We start from the raw sequence: 15,763 nt of genomic DNA on the forward strand, positions 1-15,763 counted from the left end.
GACCCCCTGGTAGGAGGAAGACAATGTTCTTGACTGCTAGAATAAAGGGTTTGGACTTTTCTTTAGCTCAATGGGCAGGCAGTTCCTAGAGATGTGAAGAAAATTGTCCTTTGGGCAGCACGTGCACCTTGGATTCTACAGAGACTGGAGGGATAAAGACTAATTTGGAGGTTATTACACGGGGGAAAAAAGAAGGAATGAATAGTAGTCACTTCAGGGTACATTCAGCAGGAGTGAGGTATAAATGTCCCTTAAACTCTCCGTAGCCAGGTTTCCAGTATGCTCTTCGTTGAAGACAGCAGTGTGATGGAAAGAGAGGACTTTTCTGAGTTCAAATCCCAGTTCTTCAATTTTCTACCCCTATATCATTGGACAATAGATGTAACATCTCAGGACTTCAATTTCTTTATTTGCAAAAGGGGGTATAATAATATCTACCTTCTAAGGCTCTTGTGAGAGAGAACTACATGGTATAGTATATATCAAGCACTCAGCAAATGGTACATGTTCAATATTTTATTTCTTTTCTCTGTTTCCTTCTACTACAAATAGAGTTGGCATATGTCCTTATAGGTTATGGGTCAAAGAAGTTCAAATAACATTTTTCTCCATACAGTACAGTGGTAAGGTAAACCTCACAATGCTGTTCTGAGAGCACTACAAATTCTGAAAGTGCTTTTCACTGTCAGAGAAAGATTACATTTTAACTGGGTTGAACGAGAGGGAAGAACACAAGCCCTCATCCCAAGAGAGCTGAGTTTTCATGAACAAGTCCCTTATCTCTCTGGTTTCAGCTCCTCATCTGTAAAATAGAGATGGTCCTCCTTGCCCACCTTATAGAAGTTTTTGTGGAGTATGTCCAACAAACTCAAAAAAAGACTGGAGGCTTTAGCAGGAAATAAATGATTTTTTCAAGGGTCTTAGAGTTTGCAAACTTAGAACAGAGCTAGGCAAAAACCCAGAAGTGTTCCAAAGAAGAAAGAAAAGTTAAGAGTTCTTAGAGTAAAAAGTACATTCTTGAGAATTATAATTTATGCATTCTTAGTCCTAGGATTGATTGGTATAGAAAGGTTATCAGTCAGAGGTCAGGCAGTCTGGATGATGGATGTCAGGTGGTCTGGTTATGTGAGTCCTTGTGTGTGTGTGTGTGGGGGGGGGGTGGGTGGGTGGTGGATAATCAATCAGAGGGTTATCTGGAGGTCTGGTGTATGTCCAGATGTATAACCAGTCATTGACACGGGACTGGAAAGTTTAAAAAGTTGTTACCAAGCTAGTTAGAACAAGAATAGTGTCTTTCTTCAAGCCTCAACCTTCACAATGTTAATAATTTTTAGCAGCTTGGTTAAAGTGACTTCATTTTATATATTCCTTCTTTCCTCAGGTACAGGGTTGTGAACATTCTTACAAAACAGTGCACCCAGTTGCACTGTTGCTGAGCTCATCGTTATCTGCTTGCGGAATATTTCTCTGTTTCCGGCTCTGACTTCTCCCATAGGACTGTGAACATCTCAGCGGGAATGAAGTCTGATCCTACGTCCAGAACTTAATACAGAGAATTACCTGGCTCAGTGACTGGCTCTCGGACTGAAGCATCGCTCTGGTGTAACTACGTTGAATTAAAATGCTTTGTATATCAGTGATCAACTCCGGGGTTACCGAGAGAACCCTGAATAAAGGGATCTATCGCATTTAGAAGCTATTACTTCTCGGTTAGTGGTGATAGCCCCAGATTTTAACGTATTATCATTTTCCTACTTAGACTATGCAATTGTGGAAAGTTCTTTTTTTTACGTTCATTGATTTAAAATATATCCATATTTATCTTTCCCTACAGTTTGTCTTCTTGACGTTCCTTTTTGAGTGGCTGCAGATCATCTTAATGTGATTGGTTAAAGCATCTGCCCGTTACCTTTCCCATGGACCGACGGAGGAAATGGAAAAAAAAAAAGGAGAGTCTTAAATTCAGCTGTTTAATTGGCTCCGGTGTAGGGACGTATGGCGGAGCCGTGGACACTTCAAATTTATGACTGGTTCTTGTGTCCGTCAGTCACGCAGCCGGAAACCAATTCTATTGCAGGAACTATACCCGGTTGGCGGGAGGGAGGGGTGGTTAGGCCGGAAGGGTTTTCATTGGTTCGGAACCCTTCCGCTCGCGACCGGAGCCCGCCCCTCTCTCGGTTGCCGTGGTTGCAGGCTGGGGCCCGCCCGCTCACCCGCTGACAGCGAGGCTTAGGGTGGAGGGAAGCGGGTCGGTTGGTCGGTCGGGAACGAGGCTTCCGCGGTCTGGCCCGCGCAGAGTTGTTGCCATGGCAGCCGCAGCCGGGGGCGCGGACAACGAGCCGCGCTCTGGCCGCTCGAGCTCCGACGGCGAGTGCGCGGTGGCGCCGGAGCCGCTGACTGGCCCCGAGGGCCTCTTCTCCTTCGCCGATTTCGGGTCTGCGCTGGGCGGCGGCGCGGACCTCCCGGGCCTCCCGGGCCGGGCGTCCGGCGGGGCCCAGTCCCCTCTGCGCTACCTCCATGTCTTGTGGCAGCAGGACTCGGAGCCCCGCGATGAGCTATGCTGTAAGATCCCCGCCACCCGGCTGAGGCGCGCCGCCAGGCCCCACCGCCGGCTTGGGCCCACCGGCAAGGAGGTGCACGGTGAGGAGCGCGCAGGAGGTGTGGCGGACTCCCCGCCAGGAATCCAGCCCCTGATCTCTCCCCAGCCCCCTCATTCTGGAGTCCTCCGACATCGGATCTAAGGGCCCAGAGTCTCCTTTCAGTAGTAATAATTATAGCGGCTAAGGACCGTGAACGTTAAAAAAGTAAATAAATAAAAAAGTAAAGTGTTCCTGCTCAGAACTAGTCACTCTAGGCCTTTCACACTTGGTAATTCCTGAATAGAAACTTGTCATGACTCTAGGTGTTTTTTAGTAGATAATACAATGGAGTACTGGGGAATACTTTTATTATCTGAGAGGGGAGGTCAGCCAAATCCTACCAATATGTTTTAATGCACAGACCTGGATTGGACTCCTCTATCTCATTTCCACCTTAGGCAAACTATACAGCCTTTCAGCCTTCGCTTTCTCACCCGTAAAATTAGTACAATACCTGCTTTACTGGGATGTTGCGAGAGTTAAGGAAGGTAATGCATGTATAGCTATTAATCTGGTTTTGTGTGCCAAATCCTGTTGCGTGATATGTGATCATTTTTAATCCTCACAATAACTCATTGAGATCCAGATACTTCCTGGTTTATGGAAGAGGAAACTGAGGCTCAGAGAAATTGCCTAGCTCCAAGTCACATAGCTAGAAAGTGCTATATTAGAACCCAGGGCTGCCAGACTCAAACTCCTACTCTGGTATGTCGACTGGATTGTCTTTTACAATTTACTGTGATTCCACCTGTATCTTAATAGTGTTATAAAGATTAAATGAGAATTTAAGAGTGCTGTATAAACCATAAAGTACTCTATGAATGTAAGGAACTGTTATGTATCTGAGTTGTCCTTTTTGAGCATTTCTCTGATGACAAAGACATTGCTTTCTATTAGCTTCTAAACTGAAGGTAGTGTCATTGTAGGAGAAAAATGTTTCTGCTTAGGAATTACCAAATTTAAGTAAGTCATTTGGGACTGGCCTGTCTTGGAGAATGTAAGATTACCTGTGTAAGTTCACAGAGAGCTTCCATGTAAACATCTCATTTTGTCTTTGCAACGACTGGGGGGTGTCAGAACAGAGCTCAACCTTGTTTTGGGGATGATGGACCTGAGGCCAGAAAGGTTAACTAACTTGCTCAAGTCACCCAGCTGCTACAAGTGACAGAACCAATATCTGGCTCCAAAGACCTTGGAGGATTTGCTACAGAATGTGGCTTTTGCACTAGCTGTGCCACGTTTCAAGTTTCTCCTTGTTCCCACGGTGGTGTCACTTGTATCCTGGCACCTTTCTTTCCCTTTAGATGTTATTGTGGCTGTGTGGTGGGTTAACTGGGAAACCATCCGCTTTCTGCTTCATCATGGCTGTTGTCGTTTTTCTTTAACTGGGACTCTCCTACTCTCTTCACAGCTCTGAAAAGGCTGAGGGACTCGGCCAATGCTAACGATGTGGAAACAGGTGAGTGTACAAAGCGGATCCAGCTCCATGGGCTAGTTAGGGAAGGAAAAATCCAGGTACCAATACCTGGGCAGATAGTGCTTGAATTCAGCTAACCTGTGGACCAGGCTCACTGTAGTCTTTGCATAACTGCAATCATCTTGCAGACGATAAATCTGGCTTAGGTGCTCACTCTTCTTCCCATGTTTCCTGTCACCCCAAACTTCCTGATGTCATGGTGTTTATCACCCTGTGGGTTCCCTGATGGTGGAGACTGTGTCTGCTTTTGTATCCCTGATACCCAGCAGCAGAGTGGGAACTTTTGGAAACTTCTGGTTAATGGGAATGAACCGTCGATTTTAGCTGCCAGGAGAGCCACCGTCTGCACAGAGCCGCCACCTTCAGCTGTTCATTGAGGCTTTTTGGGTCACCGGTTCTCAAACTTGTTTTTAAGCAGAACACCTGAAAGGCACCACTCTGTGTTTTTGTTTCTCCCTCCAGTGTTCACTAGGAGACAGGGCAGTAGCAGGATCAAAGGACAAGGACAAGTTACAGGAAAACAGTTTTAAGTTTATCCACTGACTTAATTCTTTCTGTGAATCAGGGAAAAGAGGGATATTCATTTTCTATGGCTGCTGTAACAATTAACCACAAACAACACAAATTTATTATTATGCAGTTCTGTAGGCCCGAAGTCCAACACAAGTTGCACCGGGCTGAAATGAAGGTGTCCGCAGGGCCGTATTTCTCTCCAGAGGCTCAAGGGCAGAATCTGTTTTCCCTACCTTTTCCAGCTTCCGGAGGCCACCCATATTCCTTAACTTGTCGTCTCTCTCCAGCTGCAAAGTACAATAGTGAACTGAGTTGTCACACTGCCATCTCCCTGGATCTCACCGCAGGAAAAGATTCTCTGATTTTTAAGGACTGGTGTGATTAAATTGGGCCTGAATCATCCAGGATAATCTTCCTAGTTCAAGGTCCCTAACCTTAATCACATCTGCAAAGTCCGTTTTGGGCATGTAAGGCCCAAAACATAAATAGCCATAAATTCTGGGGTTTAGGGCGTGGCATCGTTGGGGGCAGTTATTCTGCCTACCTCAAGTGGACGTCATTCTGTTTTGGTGGTGGGACCCTCCGGTTGACAGATAAAATGTGAGTATAGATTGAGAGCCATGTGATAGGAGAGCAGGCGTGGAGAGGAGATTGTTTACCTTAGGAGCTGGGGTGTCACACCATGGGCCCTGAAGTGGTTCCCTTAATCCTGGATTAGCATAGTGAGCAGTCCTGGAAACTGGGGGGCTTTTCAGCTCTCTTTACTTTGGTCTCTTTCCTGTGAACTTTAACACTTTGGAATATTTGGGCAGTAACCTAGATAGTTTTTTTAAGGAAAACAGGTAAGTGTTCTCTTTTTACTACTAGTGTGTGACCAGAGAATATTTTAATTATACTTCCCTTTCACCAAAGGTCTAATTCATCTTGAATGAGGTGTTCACATGGTAGTTTTATTATTTTGATAGAAAGGCTGTAATTTTCTATTCAGAGCCTCTAACACACCCATCTTCAAATATAAATGGCTCTTAGATTTATTAGGCTCTTGCAGGACGGTGATGGTGAAACTGGCTGTAAGATTAGCCTCTTCACTCCTTTCATGTTTAGTATTTTGTTTTCTTTTTCTGCATGCTTATTGTTTTTTTTGTATATTTTAGCAATTACTGTGGACATAAACTTTATACCCTGCTATTGTTAAATTACAAGTGCTTTTCTATGAATTCATAAATCATTTAAAATATTTTAAATATGACCTGAAACTAATAAAAAAATAAAATATTTTAAATATGGAAATAATGTATGCATTTTAAATGTTTTGGATATTAGAGAAATATACAAGAGAAACATCTATAATGTCAGCAAAGGAACAAATCTCTGTTAAAGTTTTGGTGAATATTCTTCTAGTCCTTTTTCTTATGCAGAGGAATTTTCTTTATGGGCTTGCAAACTGCCGTATACACAGTTTTGTAGCCTGCAGAATGTTTTGTGTCATAAACATTTTTATAGTCTTTATAACCATTTTTTCAAAATGGCACTGTCAGTTTTTTTCCTATTTACAGAATGTATACATGACTGTATGATTTTTTTTCTAAAGCTTATAAAGTAAAAAGCAAAAAACACTTTATAATTCCATTCCTCAATTATAACCACAATTTTTAACGGATGCAACCTATACCTTCAACAGGACAAAGCAAGAATGATTTAGTTGGTCATATATTTGCATGTTGGTTTTTCATTTTTAAGATAATTTCCCAGGTATGGATTATCCCAAGGGTATGCATATTTTGATGGCTTCTGATAGCTGTTGCTAAAGTGCTTTCCAGAAAGACTATAACTACACAAATCAGAAAGTAGAACTGGCTATTTTAGCCTATCTCTTTGATCCTAGCTATCTTTTGGTGACTGCACCAATGAACACTGAGACGGCCTGACACTTATTTCTCCTCTACTCTCATGAGCCTTTTCCTTCCTTCATTTATTCAGTTAGTCAGCAACATGCATTGAGCAGGACAAGTAATATCTTGGTCCAAGGCATTAAGATAAACCAAACAGAAAACGTATAATATGATTGAAGAAGAACAATATAAAGTGATACTATTTCCAAGACAAACCCTGCTGAAAAACTGAACTTAAGTGGTTAGCTGGAGAGGTGTAAGTTCTGGAGCCAGCGAAGCCTGGCTTTGTACCCCGGTTTGGCCTCGTCTTAGCTGGGTGAGCGTGGCTTGGGCACTCCACATGATCTCTCTGAGCTAGAGTCTGCTGTCTGTAAAATGGACGTGATACCTTGCTGGGTGGCCGAGGGGCTTAGCAGTCAGGTACCTGATTCCTGGCTGGTGCTGACTGTACAGCAGCAATCACTCTAAAACAGCATAGCATGTTAATAATAGGGTCGCAGGATGAACGGTACTGAGATGCGGAAGGGAGTTGCTGACTCAGCTTGAGGAGACAGGAAAGCTTCATAGAGGAGGAGATAACCTGGGCTTTGTCTGGAGTGACTCAAGTCCTTGAGAGGTTTTCTGTCCTCGGAAACCTTTAAAAACCTCTCAAGGTTTTCTGGGACAGAAAACCTCTAAAATGATGTTTGCTCTAAAATGATGTTTGGCAGCAATTTCTACATTTCCGCTGGACATGTACATGTAATACATAATGTCTCATATTTTGTAATGGCTTCATACTTTTCAAAGAAGTAATTTCACATCCATTATTCTCATTACGGCAGCTCTGGAGATTGGCAGAGCAAAGATTATTCCCCTTTACTGGTGAATTGGGGTCCAAAACCAGGCTTTTCTACACCCAGCCAGCTCTTTCCACTGCCCTGTGCTATTGGCAATGTACCCCTTTATTTTTTGTTTGGCTTAGCCCAGGATTTAGTCTCTGTGGCTCTAGAACCTGCATTCTGCCCACTTTAAAAGGCTGCCGCCTGGGAGCAAAGTAAGCATCCGTCAACAGCTTGGGCAGCTGTGTCCAGCTGGAGTGGATGTGTATCCAAACTCAGGTAGAGGCATGGGACCAAAGTCTCTGCTGGGGATTTCTGTGACTAGAATTCCTGACAGAGGGCCAGGATCCTTCTATGATGTTCTATCAGTGGACATGTAGTTTGAGCACCCAGAAACCGGCGCCCTCAGTTGTGTCCTCAAGAGAACAAGTCCCTTGTCATGGCAAGCATCCCTGGGGCAAGCATCCAGGAGGGACTGGCTCTCCCGGGCATTATCAATGCCTTGCCTGGAAGGACCCCTGAGCAGCCCTCTCCATCCCCTGGGGACTGCAGCTTAGCTAACACTGTCATTCTCACCCCCTGCTTCCCTCTGTCTTGGTGGTGTCAGTGCAGCAGCTGCTGGAAGATGGCGCGGATCCCTGTGCAGCTGATGACAAGGGACGCACAGCTCTACACTTCGCCTCCTGCAATGGCAATGACCAGATTGGTGAGTTCTGGAGAAGGAGGAGGGGGTGGGACTGGGCAAGGAGCCTCTCTCCAGAGGCGTTGGGGGAAGATCTGCTGTCTGCACAGCCAAGGGGTCCTGGACAGAAGGAAGAGCCAGCAAGGTGGTGCACGGCCCTCTGACTCCTTTAGCCTGTAGAACGGGCACTGCCAGCCTGGGGAAGAAGTAAACCTGGGGAAAGACTATGGTTGCCTCCAAGGTCGGCGCCAGTCCTTTAAGACATTCAGGCCACATTTACTCAGTGCCAAGGGCAGCAGCGGGACAGCCTTTTTTTTTTTTTTTTTTTTTTTTGAGTCTTTTTTGGGTGTAGTATAACTTAATAAACAGTGAACTTTCAGTATGTATACACCAGTGTAACCACCATGCGGATCAAGACAGAATATCTTCAGCACCACACAGCCGGACTCGGCCCTGGCCAGTCCGCACCCGCAGGAGGACCTTGTTCACCATAGAGTAGTTTTGCCCGTTTTTGAATTTTATACAAACAGAAGCATGGAATATGCACTCTTTTGTATCTTGACTTTCACTCAAAATGATATCCTTGAGATTCATTGCTGAATGTTGTGTTTGAATGTTGTTTGTTCTTTCTTATTGCTGGATAGTGTTTCATTGTGTGCTGCACACGAGTCTCCCATTCTACTACAGATGGACTGTTCTGTTGTTTCCAGGTTTGAGCTATTAGGAATAAAGCTGCTGTGAACATTCTTATACACGTGGCCTGGTGGATATGAGCACTTACCTATGTTGGATATACACCCAGGCGTGGAATTGTTGGGTCACTGGGTCCACACACATTGAGCTTTAGTAGGTGCTACCAAACTTCTTCCAAGGTGGTTGTGCCAATATACGCTCCCATCGGCAACGTAAGAGAGGTCCACATAGTTCCACGTCCTTGCCAATGCTTGGTATTGCCTCCTTTTAATTTTATTATCGCTCTTCAGTGGTGTCTCAATGTGGTTTAGTTTGCATTTGTCTGACAGCAAGTTGAGCACATCTACATGCATTTTTTGGCCATTTTTATATCCTCTGTTGTAGAATATCTGTTCAGGCTTTTTTGTCCATTTTTTTTAACAAGTTGCCTATCTTTTTCTTATTGATTTGTAGAAATTCTTTCTATATTCTGGTTACAAATCATTTATCAAATATAAATGACTTACCTTTTCTGAGTTTGCCTTCTGAATGGTGTCTTTTGATAAATACAAGTTCTTCATTTTAATGACTTTATCAGTCTTGTCTAAGGTTAGCAGTTTTATGGCCTATTTAAGAAACCTGTGCCTCGCCCAAGGTCCTGAAGGTATTCTCCTGGTTTCTTCTACAAGCCTGAGTGAGCTTTCACATTGAGGTCTGTGGCCCCTCTTGAATTAGTTTCTGTATATGGTGTAAAGCTCAGCCTGGCTCCCAGTAGGAGTTAGTCTGCCGGCACTTCCATCTGGGTAACAGATGAGCCCCGGTGATACCACAGCCCACCCTTGAGGTGGCCCAGAGATTCTCAAGGAGGGGAAGCTAAGCATCATCTATTGGCCTAATTCCCACCAGGGTGCTTGGCTATGAAAGGAGCAGAAAATGCCCTTGAGAACCTTCACTGGTAGTCACTGCGATTGGAATCACTTTCTTTAACCCTTAAAAATCTCAGTCCTGTAACACCTGTATAGGCCAGGAGGCCCTCCCAGAATCCTCAGGTCCTGGCCCTCACAGTCCTGCACTTGAACCCTGTGAGTGAGTGAATGAGTGAAACAACGTAGGGAACTGTTTGGTTCCAGTGTCCACATTCTGAGTGAGCTTCTTTAGCTAGGTTGGGGGGGGGGTTAGGATCCAGTCCATAGAAACTTCTGACAGCTACTCTCATGTTCTCCTGTTTCCAGTGCAGCTGCTCCTGGACCATGGGGCTGATCCCAACCAGCGAGATGGGCTGGGAAACACACCACTGCACCTGGGTAAGTGCCTGAGAAGCTGCCAAAACGTACTTCCCTGTAGCACAGACATGCTCCTTTGATGGAGAGCCTGGGGTCCTGCGGGTCCCCAGCAGGAGCTCCTGTCATCTCGGGAGAACCCGAGCCCCCAGGTCTGTACCCGCCCAGCCCCTGTCCCATGGGCTTCCCCGTTGATCACTGCTTGGCTGTACCCTGAACTGGCTCCGCAGCAGCTCTGCTAGGGAAGGTGAGACCTGCAGCTGGTTCCTGCCCTGTGGCTGACTCACACCATGGGTCATGGTGAGGCAGGTCCCATCTCCAAGCCTCAGTTTCCCCAGCGGTGCAGGAAGGGAGCTGGGCTCGATTGCTGAGTCCTACCCAGTTGCTCTCAGGAGGCATGACCTGTCGTAGGCACACTTGGAGACACAGCCCTGCTCCCTCCAGCGGGCACACGGGTCTAAGCCCTGTTCTTCTTCTCAAGTCCCCATTCTTTTTCCCCAGCGGCCTGCACCAACCATGTCCCTGTCATCACCACACTGCTACGAGGAGGTATGTGGTCCCTTCCCCTGTCCCCCCTCTTTCCCCCTCACCACCAGCATGCTCACCCCTGCCTGCTCCCACAGGGGCCCGTGTAGACGCCCTGGACCGAGCTGGCCGCACGCCGCTGCACCTGGCCAAGTCCAAGCTGAACATCCTGCAGGAAGGCCACTCCCAGTGCCTGGAGGCGGTACGGCTGGAAGTGAAGCAGGTGAGTGCCCCTCATGCTGAGCCCATGGCACTGAACAAGCACCGGGCAGGTGCTGCCCTCACCACAGACACCCCGCCTCCAGCACCAGGGCTCCTGGGTCACTTACACTGACCCCAGTTGGCACCTGTGCCACTGGGCCTCTTAGCAGCAGGATCAGGCCTCATGTGCCTGTTAGCTGGGACCCCCCCACAGTTCAGCGCACCCTGGTTTCAGATCATCCAGATGCTGAGAGAGTACTTGGAGCGCCTGGGGCGGCATGAGCAGCGGGAACGGCTGGATGACCTGTGCACCCGCCTCCAGATGACAAGCACCAGGGAGCAGGTGAGCTGCAGCCGCAGGTCCAGACCCAGGGCCTGGCAGGAGCCGCAGGGCCAGTCTGTTCCTGCTCTGACGCAGCCAGACCCTCATCGTAGAAAGAGGCCATGGCTGTGCATTGTAGCCCACTGTGGGCCTCAGAGCCTCTGCCCACTTCCTTTGAAGTTGCTCATGGCCCTTCTCTCTGGGGCATTCTGAGACCATCGGGTGTCGAGAATTACCACTTGGACACTTGCACACCTGTTCCCTAGTCACAGTGAAGCCACCACATCCCCTAGAAGAGAGACAATGTCTGCCCTCCAGGCTTTGGAATTGGGAAGGAGACCCAGGGGCTGAGGCACCTGGGCCTGTCCTGGCACCCATGACAGAGCCTTACTTTTGTCCTGCAGGTGGATGAGGTGACCGACCTGCTGGCCAGCTTCACCTCCCTCAGCTTGCAGATGCAGAACATGGAGAAGAGGTAGCAAGAGGGGCTTCCTGCCTTCCTGCCCTGCCCCTGCCCTCCCTGCCCACCTGCTGTCTCATTACAAAGAAAAGCCTGATGCCCAGGACTATAGAGCTGCACGTGTCTGGGAGGCCCTCGACCCACCCCCAGAGGCCAGAGATGCTCTTCCACCAACCTCAGAGCCGTTCCCAGCCATGGTTTCCAGCGTCTCTGTGGGCCAGGACCATGCCTCCAGCTTCTTCCTCTGACTCCCATCGCAACGCAGCCACACCTCATCTCTGGCCCACATGCGCCGTTGTAGCAGGCCTCACTGTCCCATGGCCTCCCTGGCACCCTTAGCAGGCCCCAGACCCTTTCTGTGTCCCTTCCCGAACGTGGGCTTGTTGCAGCCGCAAGGGGTGGACTTTGGGCAGGCATCCTCAAGCCTAGAGGGCTTCTCGGCTGGCCCTGCACCTCTCACCAGCACTTAGATTTAGACTTGGCACCTGACTTGCAAGGAGACACCGCAGTGAGTTTCTCTGGTTGCAGGGGAGGGTTGGTGTTGGTGAAGCTCAGACCTTAGAAATACAAAGTTAGGAAGGACCCTGCTGAACCCAAAGCTGAAAGCCCCCAACCCTTTTTCTCCTAATCACTGAAACACCAGGAGGGCATTGCAGTCCTATAGCCTCGCTGGGGTAGGCTGAATAGCGTCCCCAAGATGTCCATGTTCCAATCCCAGGAACCTGTGGACGTGACTGTACATGGCAAAAGGGACTTTGCAGATGTAGTAAGTTAAAGGATCTTTGGACAAGGCGATTATCTTGGATTATCCAGGTGGGCCTGATGTAATCACAGGGATCCTCAGAAGAGGGAAGAGATCAGAGAGGACGTAGGAGATACGGTGACAGAAGCAAGAAGTTGGAGTAATGCGAGGAAGGGGTCACAAGCCAAGGAACGCAGGCAGCCTCCAGAAACTAGGAAAGGCAAGGAAATGGAGTCTCCCTTCAGTTTCCAGAAGAAGCCAGCACTGCTGACACCTTGACTTTTGCCCAATCCGACTGATTTTAGAATTCTGACCGTCCGAACTATAAGAGAATAAATTTGTGTTTTAAGCCACTAAGTCTGTGGTAATTTGTTGCAGCATCAACGGTAAACTAATATACTAGAGAGAGCTCAAAACTCCCTGGAAAGGAGGTACCCACTCCCACCCCTGCAGGAGCAGACATTCCCTTTGTCGTGGGCCTGGACGCACAAAAGGCAGGGGTCGTCCACAAGGGGAGCCTGACGGGAGGGAGCTGCCTGGCCGGGCCCTCCCCGAGGAGGCATCTGTCTACAGAGTAAAGGCAGACTTAAGCGAGGTCGTCAGTCCTGTCCACTCGCTCTGCTCCACTTCTCCTCACCAAATTGGAATCCTGGCTACTTTTCAGAGGGGAGCTTGTCCCCAGATCCCAACTGGATCTGACTTAAACTTATGAAAACCAGCTGTTCCTCAGACCCTGAAGGAAAAAGGGTCTCCCTTTAGGTATGAGATACAGGCCCAGGCTGCCTCCAGGATCCCCTCGGGGGGCAAGCTGGAAAGCCCACCAGGTCTGCAGGGTTGAGGAAGGGAAAGGGGCAGAGGTAGCAATGAAGTGTTTCCAGGGAACTTGAGCTGCTGCTGTTGTGTGTGAGGTGGCTGCCGGCTGGCTGTGTGTGGGGTGAGGAATGGAGTGAATGAGGTGAGGAGCAAGTGGGAGAGGTGCAGTGGGTGGGTGCCTTTTCTCCCTTTCTGTCCATGTTATTAACCCTGCCCACTCGGGCCCGAGAGGCAAGTTGGAGCTCACTTTCCTACAGGGGCTGTGCTGGGGCTTGGAGCCTGGACACAGCCCCCCTTAGCCCATGGCCCCAAGGGTGTGCTGGGCAGGGAAGAGTCCAGGGCAGTGGGGAGGCAGGGGCGAAAGGGAGTGGGCCCCTTGTCTTGAAACCAGCGTCTCTGGGTCTCTGCCCACCATGTCCCCTGGGCCAGGGCCGATCATCCTGGAGAGAGTTGAGGAAAGGTTTCTCAACTTCAGTTCTAAGGAGTTCAATTAATGGGCCCTTAAAGAGGTATGAATCCCTGAAATGATGTAAGATTTTGTGTAGAGAGAGTGCATGTGTTTGTGAGAAAAGGGTGCATAGCTTTCATTCTCAGGAGGGTCCACACACAAAAGGTTAGGAACTCTTGCTGTAGAACTTTGGGAGCAGATAGGTGAGGGGCCTGCCAAGGGCATCCTGGGCACTGCCTGGGCCCTTCTGCGACCCGTTATCCGAAGGGCAGGCTGCTTTACATTGGCAGGCTGAGAGGTGGTGCCTTGCTAGGACTTTGAGAGGCTGCCTTGAGATGATTGCACGTTTCCGGAATGGCCCGGCATGGAAACTCACTGGCTCAGTTCTAACGAGCCCTTGGCCTGGATTGACCTGTCCCCACCTGGGTCCTCCATCCTGGTGGTGCCTTACCCAGCCACTCCTGGCCCTGTAGCCATGTAACCATGAGAATAGACTGCTGGGGCAAGTGAATGGGACACTGTCAACTCTCCCCGGCCATGTAGACAGTGAACAAAGGGCTTGACAGATGAAGGTGGCTTGTACAGGCCAGACATCAAACACTTGCCAGACAGGGCAGCAGCCAGCCAGTCTGCCTCATCTCATTTCCAGCCAGGATTCACCCTGTAATCCCATAGCTGTCTGAAGAGCCAGCCAGTTCAAGACACTGGAGTGAGTCAGAAAACACACAAGTGGGCCCTGAGCTGGCTGGGCTGGGCGGGGGGCAGGAGGGAGAATCAGCAGAGGATGCCTGCCAGGAGGTAGTTCTGTTACTGGGTTAGTGGGGGAAGTGGGGGTGGGGGGGTTGCAAAAATCCACATCTGTTGATTTCACTTTCTGGGGAGGGTCCTTTGCATTATATCTCACATTTGTTCATGTTAGAAACTACAAATTAACAGTCATATTGTCTAGAAACGTTAAACAGAATTTTTTTCCATTTGTACATGGGTAATGCACTGTATTAAATATGTAAGGTCTTATCTTACATGGGTTTGATTACAGAAACTAATAAAGTATTCTCTAAATTAAAAAAGAGAGAGAGAAACTTGCTGTGCACAAGGCAATGGTCCAGGTGGGAACACAGTAGTGAACGAGAGGACAAAATCCCTGTCATGGCCCCTGGCAAATGGCGGAAGTGCTTGGAGAAGACACAAGTGCTCACAACCATCCCGCGAGACAACTGGCCTTGCTGCTGCCTTTGACAGGTGAGCAAATGCAGGTTTGCCAGGATGACCCCACCAGGTAGCTGGGCTGGAACCTGGACCCACCTCCAAGCTCATGCAGTTTCCACCAGGCCTGAAATTAGAGCCTTCTCAGAAGCAGTTTCCTAAAACGGAGGGTGGCAACATTTGTTGAGCTCTTACTATGTGCATACAAACCCTTTGATTTAGTGGTTGCTATAAAATGTTAGGGAGCCAATGTTATTGCTCCCACTATTTTATAGATGCAGAGAATTGAGGCTCAAAGAAAGTAAGTTGCTTGAGGTCAGGTGCGTGGGACCCAGCCCAGGTCTAGTGTAATCTCTGCCAGGTTTCCAAAGTGCCAGTGTCCCCAGTGCCCCTGGGACCCAGTTGGTAGGAACCGACGGGCCTTACTGAGTAGGTCTCGGTCTCAGTGAGCAGCCTCGGGTGCGGGAGGGTCTGGCCCTTTCCCCACTTAGCACAGCATATAATGTGCGTGCACATGGTCACCGGGTTGCAGAGAGGGGCCAGCACGAGGCAATGGGTCTGAGCTGAGTCTGGAGTGGTCCTTGATGACCTCTGGTGGCTGCCTCCACTATTACAGGCCCTCCGAGGTGGTCCGAAAGCTGCTTATGGGACCAGGAGGGTGACAGACTGGCAAGAGAGGGAGGTGGGACCAGTTTGCAGAGGTCCTGAGGTCTGAAGATCTGCCCTGGTAGCAGAAACCAGGTGAGGCAGTCTGTCGCGTCCACCTGGAGATCAGATGTGTCCTTACCCAGAGCAGGCACCATGAGCTTGGAGAGAAAAGCCCCTCTGGGAGAAAATCTCTTTCCCCACCAGGTCTGCCTGCTGCCCAAACTGCTTCAGATGCTGAGCCCAAGTCACAGTTAGGAGGTCAAGAAACTGGACCGATTCCTGGGCAATCCCAACAAAGTCCCTGGCTCCCCTCAGCTATGGGGCCCAAAGGGAATTACTGCCCGAACCCCCTGATGCTGGCTTGCCAGCTGACACGAGACCTCCGTCCCTGCAGAGAGAGATGGTCAGCTCACTTTTCAGAT

At 48.7% G+C, this 15,763-nt stretch overlaps 1 protein-coding gene across 3 annotated transcripts; it reads left to right on the plus strand.

Moving 5' to 3' along the window:
- The first annotated feature begins 1,854 nt into the window (after positions 1–1,854).
- Positions 1,855–12,828, plus strand: ANKRD54 (ankyrin repeat domain 54). Of its 3 annotated transcripts, XM_033118113.1 has the most exons (9): positions 1,855–2,640; positions 4,051–4,098; positions 7,950–8,048; positions 9,929–10,000; positions 10,478–10,525; positions 10,600–10,724; positions 10,938–11,045; positions 11,429–11,499; positions 12,298–12,828. In XM_033118113.1, exons 1-9 carry the CDS (start codon positions 2,307–2,309, stop codon positions 12,305–12,307), a joined length of 915 nt encoding a protein of 304 aa, XP_032974004.1. In that variant the 5' UTR covers positions 1,855–2,306; the 3' UTR covers positions 12,308–12,828. The 3 variants fall into 3 exon arrangements, with proteins under 3 accessions (XP_032974004.1, XP_032974007.1, XP_032974005.1); XM_033118116.1 differs by having other exon boundaries at positions 7,955–8,048; positions 11,429–12,763; XM_033118114.1 differs by having other exon boundaries at positions 1,861–2,640; positions 11,429–12,754.
- Positions 12,829–15,763: the final 2,935 nt, after the last annotated feature.

This window comes from Rhinolophus ferrumequinum, chromosome 10 (genome assembly GCF_004115265.2).
Source record: "Rhinolophus ferrumequinum isolate MPI-CBG mRhiFer1 chromosome 10, mRhiFer1_v1.p, whole genome shotgun sequence".
Taxonomy (NCBI): domain Eukaryota; kingdom Metazoa; phylum Chordata; class Mammalia; order Chiroptera; family Rhinolophidae; genus Rhinolophus; species Rhinolophus ferrumequinum.